This window comes from Anomaloglossus baeobatrachus, chromosome 10, assembly GCF_048569485.1.
Source record: "Anomaloglossus baeobatrachus isolate aAnoBae1 chromosome 10, aAnoBae1.hap1, whole genome shotgun sequence".
In the NCBI taxonomy this organism is placed as follows: Eukaryota; Metazoa; Chordata; class Amphibia; order Anura; family Aromobatidae; genus Anomaloglossus; species Anomaloglossus baeobatrachus.
Window position 1 is genome coordinate 12824266 of NC_134362.1, and position 15047 is coordinate 12839312.

The 15047-nt window shown below is 51.7% G+C and overlaps 1 protein-coding gene across 3 annotated transcripts in view; it reads left to right on the plus strand.

Moving 5' to 3' along the window:
• ARHGAP1 (Rho GTPase activating protein 1) overlaps positions 1 to 9208 on the plus strand; it is a 52667-nt gene extending 43459 nt beyond the window's left edge. For 2 of the 3 annotated variants that reach the window (XM_075325521.1, XM_075325522.1), the window contains exons 7-13: positions 757 to 855; positions 1030 to 1137; positions 1220 to 1299; positions 4106 to 4183; positions 4617 to 4745; positions 5828 to 5931; positions 6015 to 9208. In XM_075325521.1, coding sequence (XP_075181636.1) covers positions 757 to 855; positions 1030 to 1137; positions 1220 to 1299; positions 4106 to 4183; positions 4617 to 4745; positions 5828 to 5931; positions 6015 to 6194 — 778 coding nt within the window. In that variant the 3' untranslated portion in view covers positions 6195 to 9208. The remainder of the gene's footprint in view (positions 1 to 756; positions 856 to 1029; positions 1138 to 1219; positions 1300 to 4105; positions 4184 to 4616; positions 4746 to 5827; positions 5932 to 6014) is intronic. The other variant, XR_012727230.1, reaches the window with a different exon arrangement.
• The last annotated feature ends 5839 nt before the right edge of the window (positions 9209 to 15047 follow it).

A 15047-nucleotide genomic window follows, 5' to 3' on the forward strand; every position in this document is an offset into this window, starting at 1 on the left:
GAATGAGACAAGTGTGAATAGGTGTAAGCTAAAACTAATAATCTAACAAGAAGAACATGGCTGCACTGCTACAATATGGAACCATCCAATATAAGAAATTGGAATTACATTTCTGCTATAGAAAGATTAAAAAATGAGGCCAATTCATGAGAGCCCAACAGCCAGCGACGAGGCGTATCTCAGGACCTTAACTTTATATACCTCTCCCTGGGTTATAAGCCGACAATATAAAGGGCGGGAAGGATCCCGCTATAATTGGCCGCCTGTAACTGGCGCAATTGGAAGGAGCTCCCATCACGGCAGCTTTCCTGCTCACATTTTGGAGACCGACGCGACCATGAGATCAAAGTGGTTCAACATATGGGGGGGGGTCTTCATTTTCTCCTTTCCACTTGGTTGTTATAGCAGCCTAAAAATATCCCCCCCGCCATGTTAGTACTTCTATTAGGCCACATCAACAGTAATTCTCACCCAAGAAATGTAAAAAAAAAAATATATATAAAAATTGCCTAAAATATCTCATCATTGATCATGATTGGGGTGAGAAACAAACTTCAGCGCACCCTTCCCCCTCTCCAAAAAAAAAAAAAAAAGTAGGAAGGGAGGGGGTTTAAGTGATTTTGTTATACTGACCGATCAATAAATTCAGTTTCTTCAGTTATGTTGATGACGTGGAGACGATCAGTTACTTTTTTCACTTAAATAAATAAAAAATAAAATTATTATTTTTTTTTTTTTTTTTTTTTTTTTTTTTAGCTTCAAGTTTGGTCGGAAGATTTTCTATGCAAATTATCTGAGTGAATTGGAGGAGATTGTGAAGTTGGATCAGCTGGGGATCCCGAAAGCCGTCGTCAAGTGAGTATTACTGTAAAGGGATACATAGGAATAGAAAGGCATGGCCGGCCTCGGAAAACAGCGCCACCAGTGTCTACAGGTTGTGTCTGGTATTGCAGCTCAACTGCATTGAAGTGCTAAGTGCAGAATTGCAAAACCAGACACAACCTATAATTGCGGACATCTTCTTCATAGATACGATGAACTCATCCGCTCCACGATAAAGGCCACACCACCCAGCCAGAAAGCCACGCCACCGCGGCCTCCGCTGCCAAACCAGCAGTTCGGGGTCTCCCTCCAGCAGTGAGTATGGTGGGATTCACGGAAACTTTTATTTGCTTTTCCCCTTTGTTTTGTTGCTTATTTTACTTCGTATCATCGGCAGACTCAAAGACAAGCGCTCCAACAGCGAGCAGAAGATCCCCCAAGTCGTGCAGGAGACCGTGGCCCATCTGCGGAAGAACGGTCAGTGCCCAAAGTATTGTCCTGGTGCTGACATGTTCCTCACCAATTCTGCTCCTGGGTGCAGATGTATGCAGTATGGTGACCGGTGCTGCTCCTGGGTGCAGGTGTATACAGTATGGTGACCGGTGCTGCTCCTGGTGCAGGTGTATGCAGTATGGTGACCGGTGCTGCTCCTGGTGCAGGTGTATGTAGTATGGTGACCGGTGCTGCTCCTGGTGCAGATGTATACAGTATGGTGACCGGTGCTGCTCCTGGTGCAGATGTATGCAGTATGGTGACCGGTGCTGCTCCTGGTGTAGATGTATGCAGTATGGTGACCGGTGCTGCTCCTGGTGCAGATGTATGCAGTATGGTGACCGGTGCTGCTCCTGGGTACAGATGTATACAGTATGGTGACCGGTGCTGCTCCTGGGTGCAGGTGTATACAGTATGGTGACCGGTGCTGCTCCTGGTGCAGATGTATGCAGTATGGTGACCGGTGCTGCTCCTGGTGCAGATGTATACAGTATGGTGACCGGTGCTGCTCCTGGTGCAGATGTATACAGTATGGTGACCGGTGCTGCTCCTGGTGCAGGTGTATACAGTATGGTGACCGGTGCTGCTCCTGGTGCAGGTGTATACAGTATGGTGACCGGTGCTGCTCCTGGGTGCAGATGTATACAGTATGGTGACCGGTGCTGCTCCTGGGTGCAGATGTATGCAGTATGGTGACCGGTGCTGCTCCTGGTGCAGATGTATACAGTATGGTGACCGGTGCTGCTCCTGGTGCAGATGTATACAGTATGGTGACCGGTGCTGCTCCTGGTGCAGATGTATACAGTATGGTGACCGGTGCGGCTCCTGGTGCAGATGTATGCAGTATGGTGACCGGTGCTGCTCCTGGTGCAGATGTATGTAGTATGGTGACCGGTGCTGCTCCTGGTGCAGATGTATGTAGTATGGTGACCGGTGCTGCTCCTGGTGCAGATGTATACAGTATGGTGACCGGTGCTGCTCCTGGTGTAGGTGTATGCAGTATGGTGACCGGTGCTGCTCCTGGTGCAGGTGTATACAGTATGGTGACCGGTGCTGCTCCTGGTGCAGATGTATGTAGTATGGTGACCGGTGCTGCTCCTGGTGCAGATGTATACAGTATGGTGACCGGTGCTGCTCCTGGTGCAGGTGTATACAGTATGGTGACCGGTGCTGCTCCTGGTGCAGGTGTATACAGTATGGTGACCGGTGCTGCTCCTGGGTGCAGATGTATACAGTATGGTGACCGGTGCTGCTCCTGGGTGCAGATGTATGCAGTATGGTGACCGGTGCTGCTCCTGGTGCAGATGTATACAGTATGGTGACCGGTGCTGCTCCTGGTGCAGATGTATACAGTATGGTGACCGGTGCTGCTCCTGGTGCAGATGTATACAGTATGGTGACCGGTGCTGCTCCTGGTGCAGATGTATACAGTATGGTGACCGGTGCTGCTCCTGGTGCAGATGTATGCAGTATGGTGACCGGTGCTGCTCCTGGTGCAGATGTATGCAGTATGGTGACCGGTGCTGCTCCTGGTGCAGGTGTATACAGTATGGTGACCGGTGCTGCTCCTGGTGCAGATGTATGTAGTATGGTGACCGGTGCTGCTCCTGGTGCAGATGTATACAGTATGGTGACCGGTGCTGCTCCTGGTGCAGGTGTATGCAGTATGGTGACCGGTGCTGCTCCTGGTGCAGATGTATACAGTATGGTGACCGGTGCTGCTCCTGGTGCAGATGTATACAGTATGGTGACCGGTGCTGCTCCTGGTGCAGATGTATACAGTATGGTGACCGGTGCTGCTCCTGGTGCAGATGTATACAGTATGGTGACCGGTGCGGCTCCTGGTGCAGATGTATGCAGTATGGTGACCGGTGCTGCTCCTGGTGCAGGTGTATGCAGTATGGTGACCGGTGCTGCTCCTGGTGCAGGTGTATACAGTATGGTGACCGGTGCTGCTCCTGGTGCAGATGTATGTAGTATGGTGACCGGTGCTGCTCCTGGTGCAGATGTATACAGTATGGTGACCGGTGCTGCTCCTGGTGCAGGTGTATGCAGTATGGTGACCGGTGCTGCTCCTGGTGCAGATGTATACAGTATGGTGACCGGTGCTGCTCCTGGTGCAGGTGTATGTAGTATGGTGACCGGTGCTGCTCCTGGTGCAGATGTATACAGTATGGTGACCGGTGCTGCTCCTGGGTGCAGATGTATGCAGTATGGTGACCGGTGCTGCTCCTGGTACAGATGTATGCAGTATGGTGACCGGTGCTGCTCCTGGTGCAGATGTATGTAGTATGGTGACCGGTGCTGCTCCTGGTGCAGGTGTATACAGTATGGTGACCGGTGCTGCTCCTGGTGCAGGTGTATACAGTATGGTGACCGGTGCTGCTCCTGGTGCAGATGTATGCAGTATGGTGACCGGTGCTGCTCCTGGTGCAGATGTATGCAGTATGGTGACCGGTGCTGCTCCTGGTGCAGATGTATGCAGTATGGTGACCGGTGCTGCTCCTGGTGCAGATGTATGCAGTATGGTGACCGGTGCTGCTCCTGGTGCAGATGTATGCAGTATGGTGACCGGTGCTGCTCCTGGTGCAGATGTATACAGTATGGTGACCGGTGCTGCTCCTGGTGCAGGTGTATGCAGTATGGTGACCGGTGCTGCTCCTGGTGCAGGTGTATACAGTATGGTGACCGGTGCTGCTCCTGGTGCAGATGTATGTAGTATGGTGACTGCGGGGCATGGATGGGTCCGGCTTTGCGCAGATCTTCACCTGTCACCTCTTTGATCTTGCAGCGCTCAGCACGGAGGGCATATTCCGGAGGTCGGCCAGCACGCAGGTGGTACGAGAGGTTCAGCAGAAGTATAATATAGGTGAGTGGTGAATGTGATCGGTGTGATCTGTTGTGATCGATTGAGGGACCTGGTAGCAGGTGTTCAGTGTCTCTGCAGCGCCACCACAGGGGAGATGATGAATTGCACAATGCATGTATAGATATTGGCGTGATGGATGGATGTTGGGTGTCCAGATGTAGAGAAGGTCTCTGTAGCTGCTCTGTCCTCGAGGTGGGAGCTAAAGCCCCCGAGCAGCGTCCACCCCCCATATTCACTGATTAATGGTGACGACCTGGAATAACCTCCTCACCGCTCGTTCCTCCACCCCTCCCTCCTGTGTGCGGTGGAGCTTGGACGGCAGGACTGGGTACCGTGCTCTGTCCCGGGATGCTGGGGGTGGTGGTGTCACAGCCTCAGGTGACAGATTGCCCCTTGTTCCCTCCTGACGATGGCGTCCGTCCTGTCTGTCCAGGGTCGCCCGTGGACTTCCAGCAGTACGACGACGTCCACCTGACCGCCGTCATCCTGAAGACCTTCCTCCGGGAGCTCCCCGACCCGCTGCTGACCTTTAACCTCTACAACTACGTGGTTGGATTTTCCAGTGAGTAAAGATCATCGCGCAACCAATCAGATTACAGCCGAGAGGTCGAAAAGTAGAAGCAGAGATCTGATTGGTTCCCAAGGTTCTCAGCAAGGATCTGCCGCCATTAAATAGTCAGTGGGTCCTGACCCCTCTGATTCTGAGTGTTCCCCTCTAAGCCCTCCCTGCACAGCGGCGGTCCGGGCCTCACAGGTGCCGGGGACTATGGGCAAACACATAGACATGAATGGGACTGCACTGCAGCACCCTGCAAACCATGTGGCCGGAGCGCTGCTCTGCAGCGGGGAAAAGTGAAGGCGCCTCTTTAGTTTTAGTGCTGCCCCTTTTTTCTCCCCGCACAGCGACTGTCCAGAGACCAGTGAATGAGGCTGCGCTGCGTGTCCCCTGCACAGACTGCGGCCAGAGACCACTGTGCAGGGGAAAAGCAAAGATGGAGCATAAAATCCAGACAGGGTCCCTCAATTCCTGAGGTTGGACCCCTCTAATCATAGCGAGATGGAGATAGAAAAACCACAAAAGGGCCGGAGTCGCCCAATATTCAGGTCACTGAGTCGCTGGTGTTTCCGGCATGGCTCAGTGAGTAAGAGCGCTGTTGTGCAGGTAATATCATCTCTTTGGCCACTTCATTCTTGGGAATCTACCAATCATAAAGCAGTATGGCGTCACCTTAGTTCGCAGTGGTCAGGAGCCACCCGAGGAGCCATGATCCAAACTAACGTGCAGGGAACTCCCGGATATATCTGTCTGGGGCAGAGCTGCATTTTCTGGGTTCACTTTGCCTCTTTTTTTTATTTTCAAGGCCACTTAGTAATAAGGGTCAGATTCTGGCTGCAGGATCCCTGCGGAGGCCGAGGAGCTGCGCTGCACGGGGGGCTGTGGACGATGTTCACATTAATCCACTGTGAGGTTTTCAGCTCGGGCTCACTTAGACCGTAGACTGACTGTAGGCGGCAGAGCGGGTGGACCCCAGATCCCGAGCGGAGGGTCACGAGCGACCCCCCACCAGAATCTGTAGACATTTCTCAGGTTCTCCGCCCGTATTCACCGTCCGGCTTTCATTCTTCCGTTCGGATCTCTTGCAGGTTTAGAGCCGGAGACGCGGGTGGAATCCACTCGAGAGACTCTGAAGACTTTGCCTGAAGAGAATTACGAGGTTCTGCGCTTCCTCGTGGCCTTCCTGGTTGAGGTAAGATAGCGCGGCCCGTCCGCAGGATGCAGGATGCGACCGTCCGTTCTCCTGCTCATCGGTGGTCTCTGACTCTTCTTCAGGTGTCCGCCCGGAGCGAGGAGAATAAGATGACAAACGCCAACCTGGCCGTGGTGTTCGGGCCCAACCTCCTCTGGGCGAAGGACGTGGCCATGACCCTGAAAGCCATAAATCCCATCAACACCTTCACCAAGTTCCTGCTGGACCACCAGAAGGAGCTGTTCGAGGACATTCACTTGTAGATCCGAATGTTCTCGCTGCGACGCTCCACCACTGCCAGCCGCCTCCACCGCGTCACTGCCCGTCCCGCCTCTGTGGCACGTTGGAGCCGGCATCTCCAATGCAGCTTGTAGCACAAGGGCGCCCGCCAAACACAATGCCACCTGCGTGGTGGCGGCAGCTGATGCCTCTGGTAGGCAGAGCGGCACTCTCCTGTGTGACCGGCATGTGGGGCGCACAAACGATTGAGGGACCCCCCGTATGACACATCTCTGCCCACGGTCCTACGCTTCTCTTTACTGCTGGACGAGGTCCGACCACCGCTCGTGTCTCCTGTCGCACCCAGGAGAAGCTTTCTGGGAATTTTTTAGGGCGACTTTGTGGCCGATCCGGTCTTTAAATCTGGACGTTTGCCACAAAGCTCCGCTCCTGCGTTTTGGGATCTGTATCGCACCCCCACATCTCGCTTTTATCCCTTGTGGTGGTTTTTATGTGGTGTTTTTTGTTTTTTTATTTTTTGTTCATTTATGAATATATTTTTATACACATCGCTTGTTCTGCACAAAAACAAAAACCAGCCATCACATATCTGTGTATAAACGACATCCGGATCAGGTGACGGTGACGATACGGCCTGTAACAGCCGACACCGAAGGGAAGAAATGGCGTCTGTAACTTCTCATGATTAACATGGCTGCTTCCATCATGAAACAGCGCCACATCTGGCCACAGGTCGGACGTGGTATTACAGGTCAGCCCTGTTCATTTCAATGGGGCTGGGCTGCAATATCACCGATGAACTGTGGACAGACGTGGTCTTCGTGGCCTGTGAATAGCGCTTCACCTGTCTGCTGATCAGTGATGGGGGGGGGACTATAGTGATCAGACAATTAATGGGGGTCTTCTGCCCCCCTGTAATGGAGCACGTGCTCTTCTGCATGTTTCAAAGAAAAAAAGGGACCCAGCCACCACTAGGGGGAGCCTAATACTTGTCTGAACGCCATGACACCCCCTGGTGGTAAGTGCAGGTATTACCACGTACATTTGTTATGTTTTAGACTGAGGATTCATCGCTGTGTAGCAGGAGCACTACATGATATTATCCCAATCCGGATGATAATCTTTATGAAGCATGATGGTGATGCCAGCGCCGGGCAGTGCCACCGGTCGGGTGTTGCTTTGTGTGCCATATGTTGTCGCTCCGCAGCTGCTCGGTGGTGATCGATGGCGACTCTGATCCCCTCCGTGTCGCTTGGCGTTATGTGGTCTGTGATCCCGGCCGCCGCACACGCCCGTCCTTTATAAAGTGCATTTATGGACACCGTTTTGTAACTTCGTATTTTAATGCCAAATGTTTAATGCCTTCTCGGATGTGTTGTTTTCTGCGCTTTAATGTCTGATTACGGCTTTACCTCCAGGTGAGGAGGGAGGAGGAGTTCTTTTTTTTTGGGGGGGTTTATCCAACGGGCGTCTTAGGGGAAGGATGAGCGATCAGTGATGGTATTTTCTAGGTAATGGACCGGTGGCCTCTGGACAGAAACTCTGCAAATCTCCTCTTACTTGCCGGCATTTCCAGGGGCGATGTCATTGTTGTGGTGTTATGAGCGCGTGACGCCATCCTATAAATCAGTGGACGCTTTGGAGATGCCGGAGGGAAGGTACGGAGGCCATCAGGGAGGTCTTGTGGGCCGGGTTAAGGTCCGGCGACCATGGAGTAGGTCTTTGGGGGCGAGGGGAGGTCTGGAGGCCATGGAGGAGGTCTTGTGAGGTGGGGAAGATCTGGAGGCCATGGTGGAGGTCTTGTGGGCTTAAGGTTTGAGGGCTGAGGGGAGATTTGGTGGCTATGGAAGAAGTCTTGTGGGTCTGGGTGAGGTCTGGTGGCCATGGAGGAGGTCTTGTGGGCTGGAGAAGGTCTAGTGGCCATGGTGGAGGTCTTGTGGGCTTAAGGTTTGGGGGCTGAGGGGAGATTTGGTGGCTATAGAAGAGGTTTTATGGGCTGTGTTGAGGTTCGGGGGGGAGATCTGGCAGCCATGGAGGAGGTCTTGTGGGCCAGGTTGAAGTATGGGGGGGCGATGGAGGAGGTCTTGTGGGCTGGGGAGAGGTCCAGTGGCCATGGAGGAGGTCCAGCAGCCTGGGAGAGGTCCAGGGCCCTTGAGCTTCTGTCGTTCCAGGGTCTTGTGAATCGATTCACTCATCTTTTAGTAAACTTTCATCTTTCAGCCCCATTTACATCTTACTCAATCTCTTCTGAAGCTGAGAAAACTCTCGTACGGATCCATGTTACCTGCTGCACATCACACTGTACCCCCCCCCCCCCTACACCCCCAGAGGGGGTATATACCACTACCCCCATTATGTCCCTATGGAAAAGTATTACCAATATATTTGGATCCAGGTGATACAAATCCCAAAGATAATGGTGTGAATGAGCGCCTACCGTTTTTAGGTATACAGCTCCGATGCAGACCTATGTGTCTCCATGGTTACAAACCACTGTGCAGTCAGGTATTAGGGGCAGATGGGAGGAGACACACACACATATATATATATACACACACACACACACACGATCTGCAAATTCTCAGTTCATGCTGCGAGTTCATGGTTTGCAATGTAAATCCCATCCGTCCCTCCACAAAAATCACAGGCTCCAGCGCCATTTCTGCTGTGGGCGTCACTCCCTGCTGAAGTTGTGTCTGTGGCGGCCATTTATGTCTCACCTCCCCTCTCCGCATAATCAGAAGGGAAACCGTAGTTTTCGGTCATCTTATGTTTTGTGTGAATGGATGTGTCCCCCTCCCCCGCTGCTGACCGGACACGAGCCGCCGGTGGGATTGACCGGACGTCGCCGTGATTTAATAGCCGACATCATGTACATGTGTTTGCGGTGCGGACGCTCCGGGGATTAATTCCTGCTCCTTTCTGTTGTGGTTCTGATCCGGTATATCGATGATTCCTGCCTCACATTTTTATTCTGCTTGTGACTTCATGTTTTGTACTTCAATTTCGAAGAGAAAAAAAAAATCAGTCCATGAAATGTAAGCGCGTCCGCGTCTTATTTTATGTTTTGTTGCAGATTTCACAATTCTGTGATTTTGTCATCGGGGACATTATTAAAGGTGATGGATATGGAGATCTTAGGCTGCTTTCACACATCTGGTTTGAGCAGTGCAGCTCAATCCGGCTGTAAAACCTATGCAACGAAAAACTGCATCCTTTGCATAAGTTTTTACATGCGGCCCGTCCTTTTTTTTTTTTTTTCCGGTTGCGGCATGCGCAGTGGAAAAAAACGCATGCGGTGGCCGGATGCAGTTTTTGCCGCATCCGGCATCCATAGGCATGTATTGGAAAATGCGCCGCATCGGCCGGATGCGTTTTTTTTACCGGACAAAAAAAATGTACCAGGCAACGTTCAATCCGGCCGCCGCATCGGCTAAATATGACGCATGTGGAAAAAACCGGACCGAACGCAAGGCCATGCGGCACTAATGAAAGTCTATGCAGAAAAAAACGGAACCGGCGACAAAAAAAAAAACGGTTTTGTTTTTTCAGCAAAGAGCCGATTGTGCTGCACAGCAAAAACCGGATGTGTGAAAGCAGCTTAAGGGGGCAATAAATAGTCAACGAGGGAGGATGAGTGGATCTGTGCAAAAATTAAGACGCTTTAAAAAGTTACAAATAAAGAATCAGCTGCAAATATCAGATACAAAAGTCACATCTGTAATGGTGAAGAGAGGAAACAAGAGAAAAAAAACACAAATGGGCACAAAAAAAAAATCTTCAACCTAGAAAAAGTAGACAAATACAATAATGAATCAGGTCGATCGTTACAAACTTCCCGAGAACGAGCTCGCTGACTGATTCTTAGTTACTTCAATCTGTAGTTAGCAGAGAGCCAAATGGTGCAAAATGTTTGTTGAAGCCCAAATGCAAAAATTCAGTTCCAATTAAAAGGATTTATATTAAGAAAACTGTTTCCAATAAAATAAAATCCATGTCACCTAAATTAGTGCAGAAATGCCGCTCAAAATTAGGATAGAAAGCGCCAAATCCAAACCCTGGGAACTAATAAGGCCTCTTTCACACATCAGATCAGTTTTTTTGGATGCCAAAAGCAGGAGTGTCTCCAAAACACAGAACAGGGGTCAGTCTTTCAATTATAGTTGTTCTCTGGAAGTGCCACTCCTGGTTTTGGCAAACACTGATGGAAAATACTGACTTGTGAAGGATATGATGCTGCAGTACCTATTATTCCACAGCAGAGGGCAACAAAGAGCCTAGTAGAAACCAGCAACAACCTGGAGAGATGGACAACGATCCATCACCACTTCTATATGTGGATTTTTCAGGCAGAAGACTCGGTGCCACCCAACCCCACCAGGTTCAGAGGGTGCAGCAGCTTTAGATGTTGGTGTTTAATGACACTAGGACTGATTTTTTTTTTTTTGTGTCTGAATAATGATTTTCACATTTGGATTAAGGGAATTTTGTTACTTACCGTAAATTCCTTTTCTTCTAGCTCTTATTGGAAGACCCAGACGATTGGGTGTATAGCACTGCCTCCGGAGGCCACACAAAGCAATTACACTAAAAAGTGTAAGGCCCCTCCCCTTCTGGCTATACACCCCCAGTGGGATCACTGGCTCACCAGTTTTAGTGCAAAAGCAAGAAGGAGGAAAGCCAATAACTGGTTTAAACAAATTCTCTCCGAGTAACATCGGAGAACTGAAAACCGTTCAACATGAACAACATGTGTACCCGCAAACAAACCAATAATCCCGAAGGACAACAGGGCGGGTGCTGGGTCTCCCAATAAGAGCTAGAAGAAAAGGAATTTACGGTAAGTAACAAAATTCCCTTCTTCTTCAGCGCTCTATTGGGAGACCCAGACGATTGGGACGTCCAAAAGCTGTCCCTGGGTGGGTAAAGAAATACCTCATGTTAGAGCTGCAAGACAGCCCTCCCCTACGGGGAGGCAACTGCCGCCTGCAGGACTCTTCTACCTAGGCTGGCGTCCGCCGAAGCATAGGTATGCACCTGATAATGTTTGGTGAAAGTGTGCAGACTCGACCAGGTAGCTGCCTGGCACACCTGTTGAGCCGTAGCCTGGTGTCGTAATGCCCAGGATGCACCCACGGCTCTGGTAGAATGGGCCTTCAGCCCTGATGGAACCGGAAGCCCAGCAGAACGGTAGGCTTCAAGAATTGGTTCTTTGATCCATCGAGCCAGGGTGGCCTTAGAAGCCTGCGACCCTTTGCGCTTACCAGCGACAAGGACAAAGAGTGCATCCGAACGGCGCAAGGGCGCCGTGCGGGAAATGTAGATTCTGAGTGCTCTCACCAGATCTAACAAATGTAAATCTTTCTCATACCGATGAACTGCATGAGGACAAAACGAAGGCAAAGAGATATCCTGATTAAGATGAAAAGAGGATACCACCTTCGGGAGAAACTCCTGAATGGGGCGCAGCACTACCTTGTCCTGGTGGAAGACCAGGAAGGGAGCCTTGGATGATAGTGCTGCCAGCTCAGACACTCTCCGAAGAGATGTGATCGCTACCAGAAAAGCCACTTTCTGTGATAGTCTAGAAAGTGAAACCTCCCTCAGAGGCTCGAAGGGCGGCTTCTGGAGGGCAACTAGTACCCTGTTCAGATCCCATGGATCTAACGGCCGCTTGTACGGGGGTACGATATGGCAAACCCCCTGTAGGAACGTGCGCACCTTAGGAAGGCGTGCCAAACGCCTCTGAAAAAAGACGGATAGCGCCGAGACCTGACCTTTAAGGGAGCCGAGCGACAAACCTTTTTCTAACCCAGATTGCAGGAAAGAAAGAAAGGTAGGCAATGCAAATGGCCAGGGAGACACTCCCTGAGCAGAAGACCAGGATAAGAATATCCTCCACGTTCTGTGGTAGATCTTAGCGGACGTGGGCTTCCTAGCCTGTCTCATGGTGGCAACGACCCCTTGGGACAATCCTGAAGACGCTAGGATCCAGGACTCAATGGCCACACAGTCAGGTTCAGGGCCGCAGAATTCCGATGGAAAAACGGCCCTTGGGACAGTAAGTCTGGTCGGTCTGGGAGTGCCCACGGTTGGCCGACCGTGAGCTGCCACAGATCCGGATACCACGCCCTCCTCGGCCAGTCTGGGGCGACAAGTATGACGCGGCTGCAATCGGATCTGATCTTGCGTAGCACTCTGGGCAAGAGTGCCAGAGGTGGAAACACATAAGGGAGCCGGAACTGCGACCAATCTTCCACTAGGGCGTCTGCCGCCAGCGCTCTTTGATCGCGAGACCGTGCCATGAAGGTTGGGACCTTGTTGTTGTGCCGTGACGCCATTAGGTCGACGTCCGGCACCCCCCAGCGGCGACAGATTTCCTGAAACACGTCTGGGTGAAGGGACCATTCCCCTGCGTCCATGCCCTGGCGACTGAGGAAGTCTGCTTCCCAGTTTTCTACGCCGGGGATGTGAACTGCGGATATGGTGGAGGCTGTGGCTTCCACCCACATCAGAATCCGCCGGACTTCCTGGAAGGCTTGCCGACTGCGTGTCCCCCCTTGGTGGTTGATGTATGCCACCGCTGTGGAGTTGTCCGACTGAATTCGGATCTGCCTTCCTTCCAGCCACTGCTGGAAGGCTAGTAGGGCAAGATACACTGCTCTGATTTCCAGAACATTGATCTGAAGGGTGGACTCCTGCCGAGTCCACGTACCCTGAGCCCTGTGGTGGAGAAAGACTGCTCCCCACCCTGACAGACTCGCGTCTGTCGTGACCACCGCCCAAGACGGTGGTAGGAAGGATCTTCCCTGTGATAATGAGGTGGGAAGAAGCCACCACTGCAGAGAGTCCTTGGCCGTCTGGGAAAGGGAGACTTTCCTGTCCAGGGATGTTGACTTCCCGTCCCATTGGCGGAGAATGTCCCATTGAAGTGGACGCAGATGAAACTGCGCAAACGGAACCGCCTCTATTGCCGCCACCATCTTCCCGAGGAAGTGCATGAGGCGTCTTAAGGAGTGCGACTGACTTTGAAGGAGAGCCTGCACCCCAGTCTGTAGAGACCGCTGCTTGTCCAGCGGAAGCTTCACTATCGCTGAGAGAGTATGAAACTCCATGCCAAGATACGTTAGTGATTGGGTCGGTGACAGATTTGACTTTGGGAAGTTGATGATCCACCCGAACGCCTGGAGAGTCTCCAGTGCAACATTTAGGCTGAGTTGGCATGCCTCTTGAGAGGGTGCCTTGACCAGTAGATCGTCCAAGTAAGGGATCACAGAGTGTCCGTGAGAGTGCAAGACTGCTACCACTGCCGCCATGATCTTGGTGAACACCCGAGGGGCTGTCGCCAGACCAAATGGCAGAGCTACGAACTGAAGATGGTCGTCTCCTATCACGAAGCGTAGAAAGCGTTGGTGCTTTGTAGCAATCGGCACGTGGAGATAAGCATCTTTGATGTCTATTGATGCTAGGAAATCTCCTTGAGACATTGAGGCAATGACTGAGCGGAGGGATTCCATCCGGAACCGCCTGGCGTTCACATGCTTGTTGAGCAGTTTTAGGTCCAGAACAGGACGGAAGGAGCCGTCCTTTTTTGGAACCACAAAGAGATTGGAGTAAAATCCTCGCCCCCGTTCCTGAGGGGGGACAGGGATCACGACTCCTTCTGCTCTTAGAGAGTCCACCGCCTGCCGTATGGCATCTGCTCGGTTGGGGTGTGGGGAGGTTCTGAAGAACCGAAGTGGAGGCCGAGAACTGAACTCGATTCTGTACCCGCGAGACAAAATGTCTGTTACCCACCGGTCTTTGACCTGTGACAGCCAAATGTCGCAAAAGCGGGAGAGCCTGCCACCGACCGAGGATGCGGAGGGAGGAGGCCGAAAGTCATGAGGTAGCCGCTTTGGAAGCGGATCCTCCATTTGCTTTCCTGGGGCGTGAGTGAGCCCGCCAGGAATCTGAGCTCCCTTGTTCTTTCTGAGTCCTTTTGGACGAGGAGAATTGGGCCTTGCCCGAGCCTCGAAAGGACCGAAACCTCGACTGCCACTTTTTCTGTTGAGGTTTACTTGCTCTGGGCTGTGGTAAGGAAGAGTCCTTACCCTTGGACTGTTTTATGATTTCAGCCAATGGCTCACCAAACAGTCTGTCTCTAGATAATGGCAAGCTGGTTAAGCATTTTTTGGAACCAGCATCTGCCTTCCAGTCCTTTAACCACAAGGCTCTGCGCAAAACCACAGAATTGGCGGACGCCATAGCGGTACGGCTCGTAGATTCTAGGACCGCATTGATAGCATAGGTCGCAAACGCAGACATTTGCGAAGTTAGGGACGCCACTTGCGGCACTGCTGGATGTATGATAGCATCCACCTGTGCTAAACCAGCTGAAATAGCTTGGAGTGCCCACACGGCCGCGAATGCTGGAGCAAACGACGCGCCGATAGCTTCATAGACAGATTTCAACCAAAGGTCCATCTGTCTGTCGTTGGCATCTTTAAGTGAAGCGCCATCCTCTACTGCGACTATGGATCTAGCCGCAAGCCTGGAGATTGGGGGGTCCACCTTTGGACACTGGGTCCAGCGTTTGGCCACCTCAGAGGGAAAAGGATAACGGGTATCCTTAGAACGTTTAGAGAAACGCTTGTCTGGATGAGCGTCGTGTTTCTGGATCGATTCTCTGAAATCAGAGTGGTCCAAAAAAGCACTTAATTTACGCTTGGGATACAGGAAATGGAACTTCTCCTGCTGTGCAGCTGCCTCCTCTGCAGAAGGGGCTGGGGGAGAAATATCCAACAGCCTATTAATTGCCGATATAAGGTCATTAACCATGGCGTCACCATCAGGGGCATCCAGATTGAGAGGGGCCTCAGGATTAGAATCCTGGT